Source organism: Mus caroli, unplaced genomic scaffold (assembly GCF_978045245.1).
Source record: "Mus caroli unplaced genomic scaffold, Mus_caroli_1 scaffold_12, whole genome shotgun sequence".
Taxonomy (NCBI): Eukaryota; Metazoa; Chordata; class Mammalia; order Rodentia; family Muridae; genus Mus; species Mus caroli.
In genome coordinates, this window is record NW_028227267.1 from 92,848,657 (window position 1) to 92,868,426 (window position 19,770).

General features: G+C 35.8%; 1 protein-coding gene across 1 annotated transcript in view; it reads right to left on the reverse strand.

Moving 5' to 3' along the window:
• Klhl1 (kelch like family member 1) overlaps positions 1-19,770 on the reverse strand; it is a 395,614-nt gene that overhangs the window by 221,449 nt on the left and 154,395 nt on the right. Inside the window, exon 4 of the mRNA XM_021181703.2 lies at positions 15,276-15,472. Coding sequence (XP_021037362.1) covers positions 15,276-15,472 — 197 coding nt within the window. The remainder of the gene's footprint in view (positions 1-15,275; positions 15,473-19,770) is intronic.

The following is a 19,770-nucleotide window of genomic DNA, read 5'->3' on the forward strand; positions in this document are numbered from 1 at the left end:
GGATATATTTATTTTAAATAATGTGGATCAACAGCCTTTAACATTAAATAAACTGTTTTCAAATAGATATGTTGGGATTGGGTCTGAGGCTTTAAAGATAGATCAACAATCCTAATTGGTTCTTGATCCATCAGTAAAGACAGCAGGACTAGTGACTGAGGATAGGGCAGGACTCTTAGATTTGCTCAGGAGGACTCAGGCAGAATCAGGAGAGCAGGAAAAGAAGAAGCTGGGAGTAGCTTCAGTAGATAAAGCCAATTAGCCATGTGAGCTTTCAGTTTTGAGTGGCCAATGGCTGCTCTCTCCGATTATGCCCGAGTAACAAGAAAGGTTTAGCAGTGCTCAGTATTTGAGTCCACAAGGACATTTTAAGATTAACTGGCATGTGTGTCTGTGTTTTTCATCAATGAATCCAATATTCTCTGGGTCAGGGCTGGTAGCCAGCCCATTTCAGGTGCTTAGGCATGGTAGTAAAAGCTTCAGGCAATATAGATATTACTAATACTAACACACAGAAGAAAAAAATCAAAACAAGAATATAAGCCATCCCAGCAATAGCTGTGTGGTCAAACTAGATGAAAAAGCAGGAGATATCCTTTTAGGAGAGCAGTGGACATTTAAAGAGTTCTTTAGTTAGGATCCCATATTTTAGGTTTAAAAATTTAGAGAGAATATAAACTGAAAAGATCAAATAGTTCTACAAGAGGAAATGCATACTAGATATTCTAAATCTTATTAAAACTTATAGTTGTAGAGATAATAGTTCCCGAGAGTAATCCTACTAGTATTGTTATGTCAAATTGATATAATATTTTTTCCTGAATATTTTAACACCTGTCCACTCATCCCAAGAACGGGGCAGAGGATACTATTAAAACAGTGATTTTTGTTGGTGTTACCTATTGGAATATGACTGAGGTCCTATTTATAGGAGCAGAAATGATTCAAAACAACTTCCTCAGCAAAGCCCATGCCAATCGAAAGAATGTTACAGAAAGGATGGACTTTGAGGCACACTATCAAGTCACAGTAGCTCACTAAGTTGTAGAGCATCTTTCAAAAGTAGAAGTTGGTCTGAAACACATCCACGTAGCTCCAATCAATTATTTTTTCAGACAGGCTTATTGGTCTTTGTTTCTTCTAGGCATCTCTGATGGGCTGATTGTGTCTTACTGCAATCCTTAGTACATATAGTAGCTTGGAGGGAGTGGGGCCTAGTGACTCTCACTTTAAGGAACTTTCTGACACCAGTGAATTGTTTTCCTCCTGGTAATTAACACACTTCCCTTCAAATAGATTTTCCTCCACCACTTAGAACACACTGAGTCTCCATGAGCACCCATCCAGGATGGAATGAATTTTTTTCTTAGTGAAATGTTTCAGATAATTATCAAAATCCTTTCAAAATTTTTCTACCAATTCCTATAGATTGATGGAGTTCTCCAATCTCATCAGAGAAGTATCTTTGTGCAGTGATAAATAACACAGAAACTCACATCTGATCCAAGAGAAGAGAGTGTCACTGAAGTACTCAGCCACAAACAGGATGCCTTTAGCACCCTCATAAAAATATTTACATTACAAATGAAACCTAACAATATAATATAAAATGCACTAGATTAATTAGAGAAGACAGATGGGTGGTGGGTAGTTTGTGGATAATTTTTATAACAGAAATTAAGGAAAAAATAAAGCATTTGGGAAGAACAATGAAGAGCCTGATACAGTAATAGTAAGTCTTAGTAAACAAAAGTTGCTGCCAAATTCAGGACAAAGAGGCTCTCCAATACAAGTCCATTCATTCTGAAGACTGTTACAGATTGTTGGGAAATTATAATTGGATTCATAAAATGTGAGGCCACTGATAAATTTTGCCATAGAATATTTTTGACTTGACAGAGTCCAATTAAACAAGTTAATGGGTGCTTGCAAAAATCTACTTTAAAATTGTGTAGAAGTAATATCTAGACTGAAGCGCAGCATCTCAGATGTTCTATTGTCAGGGAAGTAAATCATGTAAAAATCTTTTAATATTAATGAGAAAATTACGTATTCAAAATATATTGATTGTATTTTATACATATATATATATGTCACTACAGTGGGAAAATGCTTCAGTGTTAAGCATATAGGCTTTTTATTTTCCAGAACAATCTTGTTTTTATATTTATTAACATTTAGCACAATAATATTTAATTTTAACAAGAAAAACTCTAATGATTAGATACGATAAATGTGTGTGTGTGTGTGTGTGTGTGTGTGTGTGTGTGTGATGAATTCATGTAGCACAAGGTTATTTAGCAATAAAAATAAGTAATGAAACTTTCTTTCAATTAAGTGAGTCTTAATATATCATTTTAAACTCAAACTCAAATACCCATCTGTTTTTGAATTTGATTTTTATAAGAAATTTCTATAAAGAAAACATTTATGTGTATGCAAAATATATTATGAATTGACTAGTGTTGAAAATCATGGGAGAAAATGGAGGCCAAGTAGGTTCCTTATTGAAGTGAAAAAATTGTTCTAAGTTTGCAGCAATGTAAAAATACTGGAACCCTTTAGGTTCTGGATTTGTAGTTTTGAGTTAAATTTCAATAACTCCTCATTTTTTTGTTTATGAACAAAATATTGGAAAAAGGAAATGACATTGGCATATTAACTAGTCCTATACAAACCAGTACATTTCTTTGACTTAATGTAATGATAAAATTTAGGTGTATGTTTGCTGTAACATAGTTAACAAATCTACATTTTGATCCTGTCGCCTCACTGTTGTCTGATGTATAGTAAGATTCTGAAAGACGCTCTTCAGAGGGCAGCAATCCTACCCTCTGCTCCAGCAATCCTACCCTCTGCTCCAGCAATCCTACCCTCTGCTCCAGCAATCCTACCCTCTGCTCCAGCAATCCTACCCTCTGCTCCAGCAGTCCTACCCTCTGCTCCAGCAATCCTACCCTCTGCTCCAGCAACAGGATGCTTTCCCTCAGGCAAAGACTGATTTCTCCTTTTTCTTGTGACCATAATAATTTATTCTGCTTCCTTTCACTTTAACAATCACTGTTAAAGATATTAAGAACAAGTATAATCCTTAACATAGAAATTGAATTTTAATATAAAAAACACTTCTATAACTTACCAGAAGACCAAACATTCTAAAATACTTTATAAGATAAAGTTTTACAAAATGAGATTTTTTTTCAATATGTGAATAAAATTGGATTTCTTTTTTCATTCAGAAAGAAAGCAAATTCTTATTCCCATTTTCTTGAAGTACCCTAGTAAAATCAAGGGGCAGTGAAAGTAAAAGTTTTGCCTTTCTTCCTTCTGATATATTTGAAAAGATCCTTTCAAAGTATTCTACAATTAAAAGTGTATTTCTTAGTGAAGATATCAATTCTCCCAATAGAAAGATCTGACATCATATAGTCGCTATTACAGAGTTTTACAAAGTTAATTTTAATATGTTTGCAAAATATTTCCAAGTGTTCTTAAAATTCTATTAACTCCACTTCTGCCAACAATCTGAGAGAACGTACAGCCCTGAGAAATTTTAACTCTTCTATACAAATGTATGTTTTGTAGTTGATTGTATGTATGCTGAGTTATGTGCTCTAACAGTGACAATAGGTGCTATGGGTAGGTAGAGTCACTGTATTTTAGGATATGCCACTAGAAGGAGAATCCTACCTCAAAGGGTGGCCCTATCCATGTAAACACAAGTGTAGTATGCATTAAGTATGCTAAAAACAAGTCACTTCAAATTAAAAACACAGCTGCCAAGCCAGGGGCAGTGGTGGTACATGCCTTTAATCCTAGCACTTGGAAGGCTGAGGCAGGCAGATTTCTGAGTTCGAGGCCAGCCTGGTCTACAAAGTGAGTTCCAGGACAGCTGAGGCTATACAGAGAAACCTTGTCTTGAAAAACCAAAACCAAACCAACCAAAACAAAACAACAAAACAAACAAACAAAAAAAACCATCTGCCCTTCCTAGAACCACTAATTGAAATTGATAGGACATGAAATTTGGTGTGTGATGCTGTGGTAGTGATTATGACAAAATTTGTTGTATACATGAAGTGAATTTCTAGAGAATAAATCAAATTTTTAAAAGAAAAAAATAATTAAATAAAAATTGAAAAGGAAGACACAAATTTTGGAAGATATGACAATGGGTCTTGGGGGGGTGTGACAATGGGAAGTGAGGGATGAATATGACCAATATACAGTCAGGATATGGGGAGTCTCATAAGGCTCCCAGTCTTGATTAAGAGCTATAGACAATCAGTGACTGCTAAGAGACTGACAATCCATGTTCTTTAGGAATGAGTCCCCTAAAAGCTTATCCAATCACAGGTGATTGCCACTAAACATGCACACACACACACACACACACACACACACACACACACAGGAACAACACTAAATGTACCCAGCAGATTGTGTTGATATATACATATGTGTATATGTGTGTGTATGACAGTCATCATTGAAAAAAAAAGTTATGAATTTGAGGGAAAATATGATATGTGAGAGAGTTTGGAGGAAGGAAATACATTGGCTGGGAATTATGAACATCTAGTATTCATGTATAAAATGCTCAAATAAAATGAAATGTGGTAAATAACAAATGTTTTATCGATGGAGGGAATTTTCAAAGAATGAATAAAACTTAAAATTATTAACAGAGTAAATTTTAAGGAGATTAATATTATCATCTTCATAATTGCCACTGGGAATTAAAGCACCCATTAATATTTTTATCATGCCTGTGTTGATCTACTCCAGGACTTTGCTCATGGACCAAGCACTCTGTCTCTAAGCTGAATCTCTAGCTCTGGTATTTTCACACTTCTAAGAATTGTGCTGCACTCACTGTGTGGCTTTGTCATTGATTGCACTCATATTCCTCCTGCCTCATCCTCTTTACTGTTTGGATTGTAACCTTGTACCAAAATGATAGGCAGAGACAAAGTTTTAATGGAATGTTCTTAGCCACATCAAAAAAATCAAGGTAATGAATCATACCTGAATAATATCTGCAACGAGGGAATGTAAAATGTCGTCAGAAATTTGGCAAGTAATTGATTATTTGAACCTTTCTTACAACATATTTAACTAGTGCTATTTTATATAATTCTAATAATCTCAGTGAGGCAAATAGTCTACATATAATTATATCAGTTAATAACTAATTTTACTACTATTTGAAATACATAAGGAAATAAAGAAAATACATAAGGAAATTATAGTAAAGTGCAATTTAGTAGATAAATTGATTGTCTTGGTTTGAATGTTAAGGATACCCCTTGGCTCTTAATTTGAATGAATGATCTGTGAACTTAGTTCCTCCTTCAGGAATTGGAACCTTGCTTGCAGAGGTGGGTCACTGGGAGTGGGCCTTGATGGTCACACCTGGCCTTGCCCCAGGTGCTGATTACACTCTTTGTTTCTTGGATTCTGAAAAATTGAGAATCCTACACTACATTCTCCCACTCCACCATGTCTTCTTCATGACATGGTGAAGTTCTGAGGCCATAAGCTGATATAAACCACTCAGCAACACAACAGCAACAAACACATTGCCAGTCTAAAAGATCTAGCAAGTCCTGGGCTCTAATACATAACATGGCTGGTTATGGATTTGTTATTCATGTAACTCCAGAAATGATACTTTTTTTAAAAATTGCCATTCTAATTTAAGGACAAAACAATCCATAAATATCACAGAGAAAAACATAGGAGAGATAGGAAGGTCATTAAAGATATCAGTAGCAGAAACCCTCCTAATTGCTCATTAAATGGATCTTGAAAGACTGATTACAAAGAGAAAATAAAATTCTAATTTTATTCATATTTAACTTTAAATTCTGACTTATACTTGTGCATATATGCACATGAAATACTAAAATTTGGCAATGCTGAATATTGAATAATAGGGAGATTTTAAAATAATTTGGTACTAATATAATACACTGTATAGGGTTCTAAAATGCAAATGAAGTATTTTACTTTGGTAACTTGAGAAAGGAAGAAATTCAAAGGTAAACTCCATTTATTCTCCAAAACAAACTCTAATTCAGGATTTATTATCAGAGTTATGGATAAAGGTAAAAAGTGTGTTTTTAAGCCAGTAACAGTGGGCCGTGTCATGTATTTGGATACGATGAACAGAAACCACATTAATAAAGTTGATTCTCTGCCCAGACGCTCTGCTAATGGCCGACAGGGGCAAGAGAGCAATGAGAAGTGTCTTTAATGCTACTAGACTGAAGAGCAGAGATGCTTGACAGATTCCAATGGCTTCATGCTCCAGTTATTACCCTTCTGCCTTTCAAAGTCTCTGATGAACAAAGTAGTTTCTCGTTAGTCATGTTTGCACTGTTTCTGCTTTCAGCCTGAATCTAGTGACATCCCGAAGGTCAGGCTAGTCACCCTGAGAGGAAAGTGACCATATAACAGAGAAATGACAATGAGATTTTTAGAAGGAAACATAAAACAGACTTAAATGAGTAAAAATGTGTATCTCAGTTATTCAGTTGCTCTGTGTCTGCAGAATTTAACACTAATTTGTCTGAAAAAAATTCATTCTTTGCTTCTTGGGTGTCAGCCATCTAATCTGACATTGGAGGTAAATTGTAACCACCATACAACAGTTACCATACTGGGTGAAATAGGAACTTTGTATAATACAATATGTACTATATTTAATACTCTATTCCATTAAAATTTAACAATCAATCTCTAGTAAATTACTTGATGTCCTAAGCCACAACTTATCCATTTTACAATTGTCATAATACATGGCTTACGTGAATCATAATGCATCCAGCAGTATCTGTGATGCCCAAGAATTTGAGAACCTGTTGTCCTCAGCCTTCTTGCAGGCCCGGGGACCTCAGAGCCAGCTCTTCTGCAGCACCCAGCAGCATCTGTGATTCCTAAGAGTCTGATCCCTACTCAGTCCCTAGTGGGACTTCAGACTGTACTTCCCCACCCCAGGAGCAGGGTCCTGGGGCTTCTTACAGCCCAACACTTGCCCCGCAGAGGGGGCAGTGGTGTGGGGTGTGCATCTCAAACATCCCATGTCCCACCTCACCCAGTGGTCTGAGCTCTGGGCTGGATGCAGGTCACCCACTTTTAACCCACAAATATCAATGCAAAAACATTCAATAAAAGTCTTGAAAGTCAATTCCAGGAACACATAAAAACTGTCATTCACCACTATCAAGCAGGCTTCATCCCATGGATGCAGAGATGGTTCAATATATAAATATCCATGAATGCAATACATTATATAAAGACACTCAAAGAAAATCACCACATGGTTGTCTCAACATATGCTGAAAAAGCCTTTGAAAAGGACAACACCCCTTCATGTTCCTTCATGTTAAAAGAATTAGAGACATCAGGAATTCAAGGTACATTCCTAAACATAATAAAAGCAATACAAAAAAAAGCTACAGCTAACATCAAATTAAATGTAGAGAAACTTGAAGCAATCCCATTAAAATCAGGTATAAGACAAAGATGCCCATTCTTACCCCATTTATTAAATCTAGTATTTAAAGTTCTAGCTAGAGCAATTACAAAACAAAAGAAGGTCAAGGTGATACAAATTTGGAAAGGAAGAAGTCATGGTATTAATATTTGAGAATGATATGATAGTATACATAAACCCACAAAAATTCTACCTGAAAATATCACAGCTAATAAACAACTTCAGCAAAGTGGGTGGATACAAAATTAACTCAATAAAATCAGTAGGCTTCCTTTAAACAAAGGATTAAGTGACTAAGAAACTAATTGAGAAAACAACACTCTCCATAATAGTCACAGATTATATAGAATTCTTGGTGTAATTCTAACCATGCAAGTGAAAGTACTATATGACAAGTACTTCAACTCTCTGAAGAAAGAAATTGAATACCTTAGAAGGTGCTAGCAGCTAACCTTTGGACTAAGCACAGGGTCCCCAATGGAGGAGCTAGAAAAAGAACCAAAGGAGCTGAAGGGGTTTGCAGCCCGATAGAAGTAACAACAATAACCAGTACCCCCAGAGCTCCCAGGGGCTAAACCACCAACCAAAGAGTACACATGGAGGGACCCATGGCTCCAGCTGCATAGGTAACAGAGGATGGTCTTGTAGGTCATCAATAGGAGGAGAAACCCTTGGTCCTATGAAGGCTTGATGCCCCAGTGTAGGGGAATGCCAGCACAGGAAAGCAGGAGTGGGTGGGTTGGTTATCAGGAGGAGGGGAGATGGGATAGGGGTTGGTTTTCAGAGGGGAAACCAGGAAATACAATAGCATTTGAAATGTAAATAAAGAAAATATCTAATTAAGAAAAAAGAAGAAAAGAAGCTGTTCATGGATTGGTAGGATTAACATAGCAAAATTGGCCATCTTACCTAAGCAATCTACAGATTTAATGCTATTCCCATCAACATTCCAACACATTTTTTATAGACTTTGAAAGAGCAGTTCTCTCCTTCACGTGGAATAACAAAAACCCAGATAAGCAAAAACAATTCTAAGTAATAAAAGAACTGGGGGGGAATCACTATCCCTGATCTCAAACTGCACTAAAGAGCAATAGTGATAAAAACTGTCTGTTATTGGTACAGAGACAGGCAGGTAAATCAATGGAATAGAATTAAAGACCCAGAAATAAAACCACACACCTATGAACTCTTGATCTTTGACAAAAAAAAAAAAAAAAAAAAAAAAAAAGCCAAAACAATAGAGTGAAAAAAAAAAAAAAGCACCTTCAACAAATGGTGTTGGTCTAACTGCTGGTCTGCATGTAGCAAAATGCAAATGTTTTCATATTTGAAAGAATTGGCACAGGGGTAAATTTCCTGAACAGATCACCAATGGCTCAGACTCTAAGATTAACAATTGACAAATAGAACCTCATGAAACTGAAAAGTTCTGTAAAGAAAAAAAAATACTGTCAATAAACATAACATGAACCCATAGATTGGGGAAAGATCTTCACTAACCCTACATTAAATAGAGGGCTAATATCTAAACTCTACAAAGAACACAAGTTAGACTGCAGAAAATCAAATAAACCTATTAAAAATGGCCTACAGAGCTAAACAAAGAATCCTCAACTGAGGATTCTTGAATGCTTGAGAAACATTTAAAGAAATGGTCAACATCCTTAATCATCAGGGAAATGCAAGTCAACAGGACCCAGAGATTCCACCTTTATACCAATTAGCATGACTAAGAACAAAAACTCAAGTAACAGCAGGTGTTGGCAAGGATGCAGAGAAAGGAACACTCTCCCATTGCTGGTGTGGTTCCAAACTGGTACTACCACTCTGGAAATCAATCAGGAGGTTCCTCAGTAAGTTAGAAGTACTTCTATCTGAAGACCCAGCTATACCCATACCTAAAAGATGCTCCAACATATAACAAGGACACATGCTCCACTATGTTCATAGCAAACTTATTTGTAATAGCCAGAAGCTGGAAACAACCCAGATGTCCCTCAACTGAAGAATGGATACAGCAAATGTGGTTCATTTACACAATGGAATACTATTCAGCTATTACAAATAAGGGCATCATGAATTTTGCAATCAATGGATGGAACTAGAAAATATCATCCTGAAAATTTACCTTGCTTCTAGAATTAAAATGAAGAATGACAAATGCAAATCCTACTGCTTTTAATAAAACTTCTTAACATCAATTACACAAAACCAACTATTTCCATGGCCTATTTTCATTCAATGTAGATAAATAATATTGTTTGTTTATATTTTAGTTTTCAATGAATCTTCAAATTATGCAAAATATTTTCCTTTTTGTGATCCACATGATCTTGTCAAGTTACACTTTACTGTTTTTGAAATGCAGCATTCATAGTTACCTAATGTTTAATAACGAAAGACAATAAAATGTACAGTGACTTTCCCTCAGTGCTGTCTCTACATGTATAAATCAAAAATTAAATTAGTATTGGAGAATTTCTTTCACACTGCTGCCTAATATTGGGTATTCAGTCAAAATTTTCTACTGTTTCACACATGAAATACTCACCTGGGTCACACAATTGCAATAAACAAACAAACTACAAAGTGAGTTCCAGGACAGCCAGGGCTATACAGAGAAACCCTGTCTCGAAAAACCAAAAAAAAAAAAAAAAAAAAAAAAACAAACTAAAAAATACTAAGGTCTAGTTTGTGCAAAGCTAAGTTCTTAGGAAGTAAATAAAACTAGACTACCCAGATGTTAACAATTTAAACAAAAATTTGAGGGAGCCTACATTAATGATATTATAGATACAGTAGAAAAATGACTATTAGGTGTTACTGATTTCATTTTTTTAAAGTATACATAAAAAATTAAATATGCTTTCTTTCGAAGCTTAGATGATATAGATTGGCTAATAATGAATTCCTGATTAGGCAGGGACAAGAGACAAATTTTTGATGAGAAATTGTAACATAAATGCAAACCACTAATTTTCAGTTGTTAAATCCAAAGGAAGAAAGACTACAAAGGACAAATAGGTAGTAACTTCTCTCTCTCTCTCTCTCTCTCTCTCTCTGGATTTTTTTTTAAGCTTCATTTTTTATTATGTGTATGTGTGTGGTCAGTTTGTGGGTTTGTACAAGTGAACGAAGGTGCCCGTGGAGGCCACAGATGTTGATTACCCTGGAGCTGGAGTTACAGGTAATTGTGAGCTGACTGCTGTGGGATCTGGGAATTGACTTTCATTCCTCATCCTGAGTGAGGTAACCCAATCACAAAAGAACTCACATGACATGCACTCACTGAGAAGTGGATATTAACCCAGGAACTTTGAATACCCAAGATACAATTTGCAAAACACATGAAACTCAAGAAGAACGAAGACCAAAGTGTGGACACTTGGCCCCTTCTTAGAATTGGGAACAAAACACCCATGGAAGGAGTTACAGAGACAAAGTTTGGAGCTGAGATGAAAGGATCCAGAGACTGTCCCACCTGGGGGGTACATCTCATAATCAGCCACCAAACACAGACACTATTGCATATGCCAGCAAGATTTTGCTGAAAGGACCCAGATATAGCTGTCTCTTGTGAGGCTATCCCAGTGCCTGGCAAACACAGATATGGATGCTCACAGTCAGCTATTGGGTGGAATGCAGGGCCCCCCAATGGAGGAGCTAGAGAAAGTACCCAAGGAGCTGAAGGGGTCTGCACCCCTATAGGTGGAACAACAACATGAACTAACCAGTACCCACAGAGCTCATGTCTCTAGCTGCATACGTAGCAGAAGATGGCCTAGTCGGCCATCATTGGGAAGAGAGGCCCCTTGGTCTTGAAAACTATATATCCCCCATTACAGGGGAAACACCAGGGCCAAGAAGTGGGAGTGGGTGGGTAAGGATGAGGGGGAATAGGGTATAGGGTACTTTTGTGATAGCATTTGAAATGTAAATGAAGTAAATACCTTAAAAAAAAAAAACAGACCTCAGCAGTGAGTAATCACTCTGAACTACTGAACCATCTCTCCAGCCATATATATATATATATATATATATATATATATATATATATATATACACATATATATATATATCAACAAAATAATTTATAATCGTTAAATGCCTCTTAAAATATGCATGATATCTTCTGAAGCTAAACTTTTTTTCTTAAATATTAACCATGAAGAACTGGAAGATACTGTGGTTTCATGGTTCTGAAATTTTGGACATAATTTAAATTTCAGTAGACATAGCATTACACAGAATTTATTCAACATCACGAAGATAAATTTGCATATAGGCATCAGAGCATACAGTATCATAACAAGAACTCTTTCATTGTTTTATGTATGCTTTCATAAATAATATATACTTTAAGACTGTAAAGATAGTGTTACTTTATCAAATAAACTAGGTACAGTCCAAGCAGCTGCAAAGGAAACATTTTTTAATACTGAATTAATAATTTCCAACCAGACCAGAAGGGACCATTATCCCTGTTGATATGACAGCATATTGTTACTTGGCTCTGCTAAGCTAGGGGCTGTAAATTGTAATGAAATGTGCCCAATTAAATGACAGCCGTTGGACCTTGATATTTTGGTTGATAAAGTACTTGTTTACACTGATTTTGAATGGCTTAATATCATTTCAGAAACAGTGCTGTGTCCTGTTGTGGAATATTTCCAAAGACTTCAATAACAGAATAACAAACTATGTTTCTGCTTTTGTCTCTGAGTTTTATGGAACTTTCAATCTGCTTAAAAATAAAGGTTAGAAGATACTGAAAAATCTAAGATTAATGATGAAAATGCTTTTAAATATTGATTATATTTGAGACTTAAAAATGAGTTTTCCCTTTTAGTTTTGAAATGAAAAAGGATCAAAAAATTTTTTACTTTTGCTTACTATGGGCAATTTTTTTTTTTTTTTTTTTTTTTTTTTTTTGGTTTTTCGAGACAGGGTTTCTCTGTGTAGCCCTGGCTGTCCTGGCACTCACTTTGTAGACCAGGCTGGCCTCGAACTCAGAAATCCGCCTGCCTCTGCCTCCCGAGTGCTGGGATTAAAGGCGTGCGCCACCACGCCCGGCTCTACTATGGGCAATTTTACCTTGAGTTTCTAATGAAATATGCTCTAACATCTTATGTATTTATTTTAAGAATTACCATCAAAGTTACTTATATAAAAATATATTACTAATCTAGAGTATGTTCTTTACTGTGTGTATGAGTATGACATTACAATAATTATATCTAGCAAGTGATCTTCAATAAATATTGAGTTTTGTATGAATTTGTACTTTCTTTACTGGAAGTAATAGGAAGAAAAAATCTATCAACATCAAAGAGTCACATTTAAAGTGTGCAACTCATGGCTTTAGAGATGGCTCGGTGGTTAAGAACATTGTTATTCTTTTTTTAAATAATTTTATTTTCCACGTTCATTGGTGTTTTGGCTGCAGATATGTCAGCGTGAAGGTGTCAGATCTCTGGAACTGGAATTAATACAGGTGTGAGCTGCCATGGTAGAGAATTAAACCATGATCCTCTGGGAGTGCAGCTGGTGCTCTTGACTGCTAAGCCATCTCTCTAGTCCCAACACTGCTATTTTTGAAGGTGACCTGTAGAAGCCTGTGTTCTCATGCTAATTATATTACCTAAAAGCCTGTTTGCAGTATCCTGCACATGGAGCTAAAGGAAGCCTGTCCCAGTTGGTTTTTGACTGGTAAATAAAGTCAATGACTGAGCAAAGAGAGGAGGTAGGGCTTTTAGGACTCCTGGGAAGGGATTGAGGAAAGAGAAACAGGGGATTCTGTCATGACAAGGGCATAGGAGAGGACCACTCCAGAAAGGTTCAGGAGAGTGAGACAGCCAACATGTAGGTTCAGGGAGAAAGTGGCCCCAGGAAGGTTGCCCAACAGGGTCCAGGACAATAATGATAAAGTGTAGATTTGGTAAGTATTAACTCAGGTATATCAGAGAGGAGTGTGTGTTAGCCACATGGAGTTAGGGAGTGGCCCAGCCATTGAGCTGTTTAAGGTATTTAAAATATAAAGCTGTGTATGTGTGCCTTTCTCTGGAATCCAGATCATTGGGGTGGCAGCAAGAACTGTGCACATTCACCTGCTGGGAAGTATACAGCAGACTCACATAATATTTTATAGAGTAGATTTGCTTAATACCGAACCAGTGACCCAGTTTCAGTTTTAGCAATCTTATTGAAGCCCACAATTATATGTAATTATAGTTCCAGGCTGCCTTGTGCCATCTAGACCTTTGTCCACACTATGTAAGCAGATGGTGCACATAAGTACACACAGGCAGACCAAACAACAATATAAATAAAATAAAATTAATAAAGATTTTATAAGTTAAAGATGTAAACATAAAGTATACAATTAAAGGGACTTTTACAATCTTTATAATTCTGATGAAAGGATCACTATAGAATGAAAATTGTGGCAAACCAACCTAATTTTTTTAACTATTTCAAGAATATTTGTTGATTGCTATGCATGCCATTTATACTTTGGAATTATGAAAACATTTTTGAAAGTTAACTTTATAAAATACATACAAAGGGTTGTCTATTTTGAAATATTTGCCCTGAAAAAAATTACTGGTATACAATATTTGTATACCAGACAGGCAATAAGAACTGGTGAGGTGGGTGTGGTCAAATCCACCAGATCTCTGAGATCTGACACAGCAGGAGTGGAGCTGCCTTCTTCTTGCCTGCTCTGAAAAATTACCCACAATGCCCAACTGAGAGGACCTCAGGCAGGTAGTAACATAAGGCAGCAACTAGAATGCCTCTCCACGCTAACAAAGCGTCTCACTAACCTTAGCCTTCAGCTCGAGACCGTCCCTTCCTGGATATTCTCATGCCCTTTCCCCAAACTTTATAATCCTTGGATCATCTCTAATAAAGTATGCCTTTACATTGAGAACAAATAATAAACATGAACACGCTAAGGTCATCTCAGATCGCTGCTTTATTAGAGATGGCCAATGGGAAATTTCGCCTTTGTATAAATAAGACTACAGAAGAAGGGCTTCTCTCTTCTCCCACAAACAAGGCACTCAGGACTAGTTCCCAATTGGATTGGATCTTGTTCATCTTGGGCCTTACTCTCCCCTGCAGGTCTAGCATGCAATGGCAGTCTCAGGCCATGAAAGGAGATGGGGATGCCCTGCCCCCTGCTGTTCTTCACTTCCTCTCTAGGCAGTAAATTGGAGGTGCCCACATACACCTAGAGCAGCCTTCATTTAGCTCAGACCAAACTTTCATCTTTCTGTTCTGGTGAACAACAATGCTCTGAGACCCTGAATGGGGCTTCAGACTCTGCCTCCTTTCTGAACGGGTGGATTGGCAGTACCCAGACACACCTGGTTAAGAAAGATTGAAGCAGGGACCCACATCAATGACACACATAAACATTGTACACTACCCATTACAGCTGAAAGACTGAGCTGTCCCATATCTAATCTTCCATGAAAGATTTCTTTTGAACGAAAACACTGGTTTATCAACATTTAGAATTCTACATAGTCAACACCCATATGTGAATATTGTCTATAAAGATAATTTCACAAAATTAACATCAGACCAAATTATTATTTACCTTAAGGTTATAAAATATTATGTCATAATAACAGACAAAAATAGAAATATACTAATGATATGATACATTTTAATCATAAAAAATTATTGAAAGCCATCAAAACAGCTCGTCTCATTTGATATTATAATGTAATACTGCACTATTTAAATATTAAATCCTTACCATGGTGTAGCTGTGCGCCACCTTCATTAATTCAATGCATCCTTGAGCATCAGCAAATGCCCGTATTCCTAGACAGTTGGATGGATGCAGAAGTTTCATGAGGAAGTGACAGCACACTTCGACCACTTGAGGGAGCTGGAGAAGGCACGCAGCTGCAAGAAGGTTTTCAATAGTGTCTTCTTTTAATTCCAAGCAACCTAAAGTACAACCAAAAACAAAACAAAAAAAACAAACAAAAACATATGTTACTTGTTTTCTTTAGCCTTTCTCACATGGCTAATGTAATAAGTAGTTGAGTCTTTTCCTCACTTGGAATGTTTGACTGCCCTGATAAGTTACAGTCTTATGCAGGCAAACATAGTTACTCTGGATTAATATGTGCAACAGCACATAAACAATTAACATTCCTTAAGAGGTATTTTCAATATTTTTCCCTAAGGATTTATGATATTTCACCTAATATATGGAAGATATTTGAAGTTCTTGTTATTGGGCTGTCAACTACTGGGAAGGTTATATATTAAAACATCTAACACACTTAACCTGCCCTTCATTGATTCATGCCCTCTTCTCCTAGCTGTTATAAGTTATAAGTGAACCTACATAGATGGGGTATATAAAATACAAGACAGACCTCTACTGTGAATCAAAACCTGGAGAGTGTGGTATACACTGTAATAACTATCTTAAATAAATATTATTAAATAACAAATATAATAAAATAAATATTTGAATATGCATATATAACAATTCATAAAATATATACCTATATTTATAAAACTAATTTTACAATAGAGAAAATAGTAAGGACATCTTGAAATATATAATAACGTATTTATAATCGAGTCTAATAATTAACTCTGGGTCAAATTTATAGTTACATGTAAGTCTAAAAAATACTACCATTAAATAATATCTTTGGGGAAATATTTTCTAAATTATTTAATAAATTGATCAAAAAGTAGATATGAACTAACCAGTACCCCCAGAACTCCTTGGGACTAAATCACCAATCAAAGAAAACTCATGGTAGAACTTGTGGCTCTAATTGCATATGTAGCAGAGGATGGCCTACTCGATCATCAATGGGAGGAGAGGCCCTAGGTCTTGTGAAGGTTCTATGCCCCAATATAGGGGAATGCCAGGGCCAGGAATGGGAGTAGGTAGGTTGGGGAGCAGGGCGAGGGGGGAGGGAATAGGGGATTTTTAGGAGGGGAAACTAAGAAAGGGGATAACATTTGAAATGTAAAAAAAAGAAAATATCTAATAATAAATTTTAAAAAAAGAAAAAATGTTTAAAAAAGTGGAAACATATTTTCTAAACAAAGATGTTCAAATCAGATAAATATTGATAGTATGTGTTTAATAGTATAACTGTGATTCTTTCATTTGAAATAGCAAAGAGATAAATATTTTTAATTGTACATTCTCCCATTAAATTTTTTACACAAACAATCAGTACAGCAGGCTTGACTTGCTCTTTGTGAGAAGAAGTACTTTCCAGAATTACTCTTGGCTGCAGTCTGAGACCTTTGGCTCAGAAGGGTAGAAACTACTGAACTTTCACACATAGGCAGAATACACATTTCCTTCTGCATGTCTGGAACATTTGTTCATTGTCATCAGAGGTTGCCTAGGTGACCAGCTTCTGGTACAAAATTACTAGTTACTGAGTCAGTAATGAGCCTCCCTGTCTAGTAAGGCTTTACATATTTTATCATGAATAACAATATTGAGTCCCTCAGGCTTGAACTGGATGAGAGCTCATGGGCTCTGAGTTTATCTGATGGGTCTTTTTCTCTTTCTCAGTGTGCTTTATAGTCTTATTGTCATGATAAATTATCCGCATTGATTGGAAGTTCAATAAGTAAGATCAGTTATCGTGTGAGCCACTGTATTCAGATATAAGCTTTGGAAATTTCTACCTGTAATATCCTGACCATTAAAGTTTGAGTTTTGAGCTTAAAAAGCAAATGTGTTAGTGTTTCATTCATCCCAAATTTATATTAACATCCATTCTAATTATATTCAACATTCTAAAAACATTTTAGCAAAAAATGTAAAATGTAAATCTATTATTGTTATGAGTATGTAATGAACCCAGGCAATCCAAAAATTAAAAAACAAACAAACAAATGAAAACCACTTCTAGACTTAGTACAAAGAAAGTATAATTAAACTGAATAAGACTGCTCCTAACAAACAAACAGAACAATGGAAATGAACAAAATATCTGTAAATAAGAACATACAAAATCATATAAAATTACATAGAAAGAAGTGGGGAAAAAAGTTAGTTGAAAGGAAGACTGAACAAGTCAAACAATCATGAACAAACATGTAATGCACTTTATAAACCTTAAAATATATAAAATTTACTCAAGAAAGATTACAGGCATAAAAGTTAAACCCTGATTATAAATCATCTTTAAAGATAAGAGAAAATCATTGTGACCTTATGTCAGTGAAATATGTTAGGTAAATATCAAAGTATAATCTTATAAGAACAGGAGAAATTTGACTACATGAAATTCATTTCAAGAGACACTCTCTGAGAAACCAAGAGCTGAGCCTTCTATTAGGAAGGTACCTACAAATCATACACCTGATAAATGATTGTCTATATTGTACTTAGATCGCAAAAATCTAATAATCAGAATAAAAGAATGCAAAGGCTTCTAAATTTCCTTTTGGAAGATATGCTACGGATCACTATGGCCCTAAAAGACAAAGTTGACAAAAACATCCTGTGACAGAACTGAACCAGGAAACACATTACCGCTGAAGTTACTGTGCTTCCTATAAAATAGGACTCTGGGCTTGGTGTGTAGGAGATAAAAGAACTCCAAAAGTGCATGACTTAAAAGAGACAAAAGAAATTCTCACTCCCAAAGGATCCAAGTGTCAAAACTCAAAAGCTCATGAGGAAACCTAGAGTGGAAGAAGGTGACCAACACCCTGGACAATCTGAGCATAAATTCACTATTGGTGAAGTGAAATTAACTCCACACAAGATATGGTAGCATGAGATCATTTTATAAGAAAAACAAAAACAAAACAAAATAAAAAAAAACAGATAAGGCCCTCAATGAAACAAAGGAATAACAATTGAAATGATCTCATGATACCCAAAAAGCACAAACAATAAAATAACAGCTGAATACGGCAATGAGAACAATAAGTAAATACTTTTGAAAGAGAGTGGCATAAAGGAACAGAGATATGAAGAGTAATAAAGGTTCATGGAGAATTATTAAGAGGCTCAAATATCTACTTCATAATAGTTGACCAAGAGAAAGTAAGAAAGAAAGGAAGAAAGAAAGAAAGAAAGAAAGAAAGAAAGAAAGAAAGAAAGAAAGACAGACAGACAGAAGTCAATGTCAGAGAAGTTTCCACACTTATAAAACAATCCCTTTTTTACTAAAATTACTTAACTGGCAATAAAATTAGTAAATTCTGTAACTCAAGAAATTGATGTGTTTCGCTCACCTATTGAGCATGAGCAATCTCTCTCACTAGTCTGTCACAGTCACTTATTCCTCTTCTTCTTTTCTATTTTCCAAGCTAAAGAAATTCTAATAGCTTATTTTCTTTTCCCCACCATGAGATGGATGCCAAATCTGGCAGGTCATTCGATGACTGCCTTTCATTCAGTCTCTTCTCCTTTTCTGTTTCTGCAGTTCTTTTAGACAGGAATAATTCCAGGTCAGAAATTTTGACTGTGGGTTAGTAATCCTCCACTTGAGGCCCTGTCTATCTACTAGAATATCTAACTACACTTGTTCTGCTGTTTTCTGTGTACTGTGTCTACTGTATTTTCATTGCTGAATACATTGTTCTGTTTAGTGTTAATTCCAATTATCAGGCGAGGATACTAAAATATTAATATGAAGCTGCAGGGTTAACCAGGTGCTGGTCTCACATTTCAGCAGGTATTCTCATCTCCAGCTTTTGTGGTTTTCCTATGCCTTCATGGCTTCTTTCTTTTGTTATCTATTTATCTGTTTAACAGTTCTACAGGCATCTACTGCATTTGGACTTTTTCTTTCAATTTAGAGTTTAAGCCAGAATACTTTTATCTCTAAGAGAATTATAGTATGAAAAGGAGTTCTGAGCTCTAAGAAAAATGACCGTGTTTTGATCTTGTATTAGAAATTTTTATCTTTTTTTTGTTTGTTTTGTTTTTTGTTTCTGTTTTTTGTTTGTTTGTTTTTGTTTAATTTGGTGACTGCAGTATTTTCTTCTGTTGCATAATAGTTTCCTCTGAGATTGAAACATTGCATCCAGCAGAGAAGGTAAGCAATTCAAAGGAGCTTCAGGAAGTCCCTGAAGCTGACCAATTCACTAGCCCTGTGCAAACAAGAAAAGCTTTCTTTCACACAGAGTTGCTTAGATAGGAAGAAGTCGGAGACCCAAACGGCTGCCTGAAAGAAATAGAAACTTGGGCTATACAAAGAAACCCTGTCTTGAAAAACAAAAAAGGCTAAAGACACCAT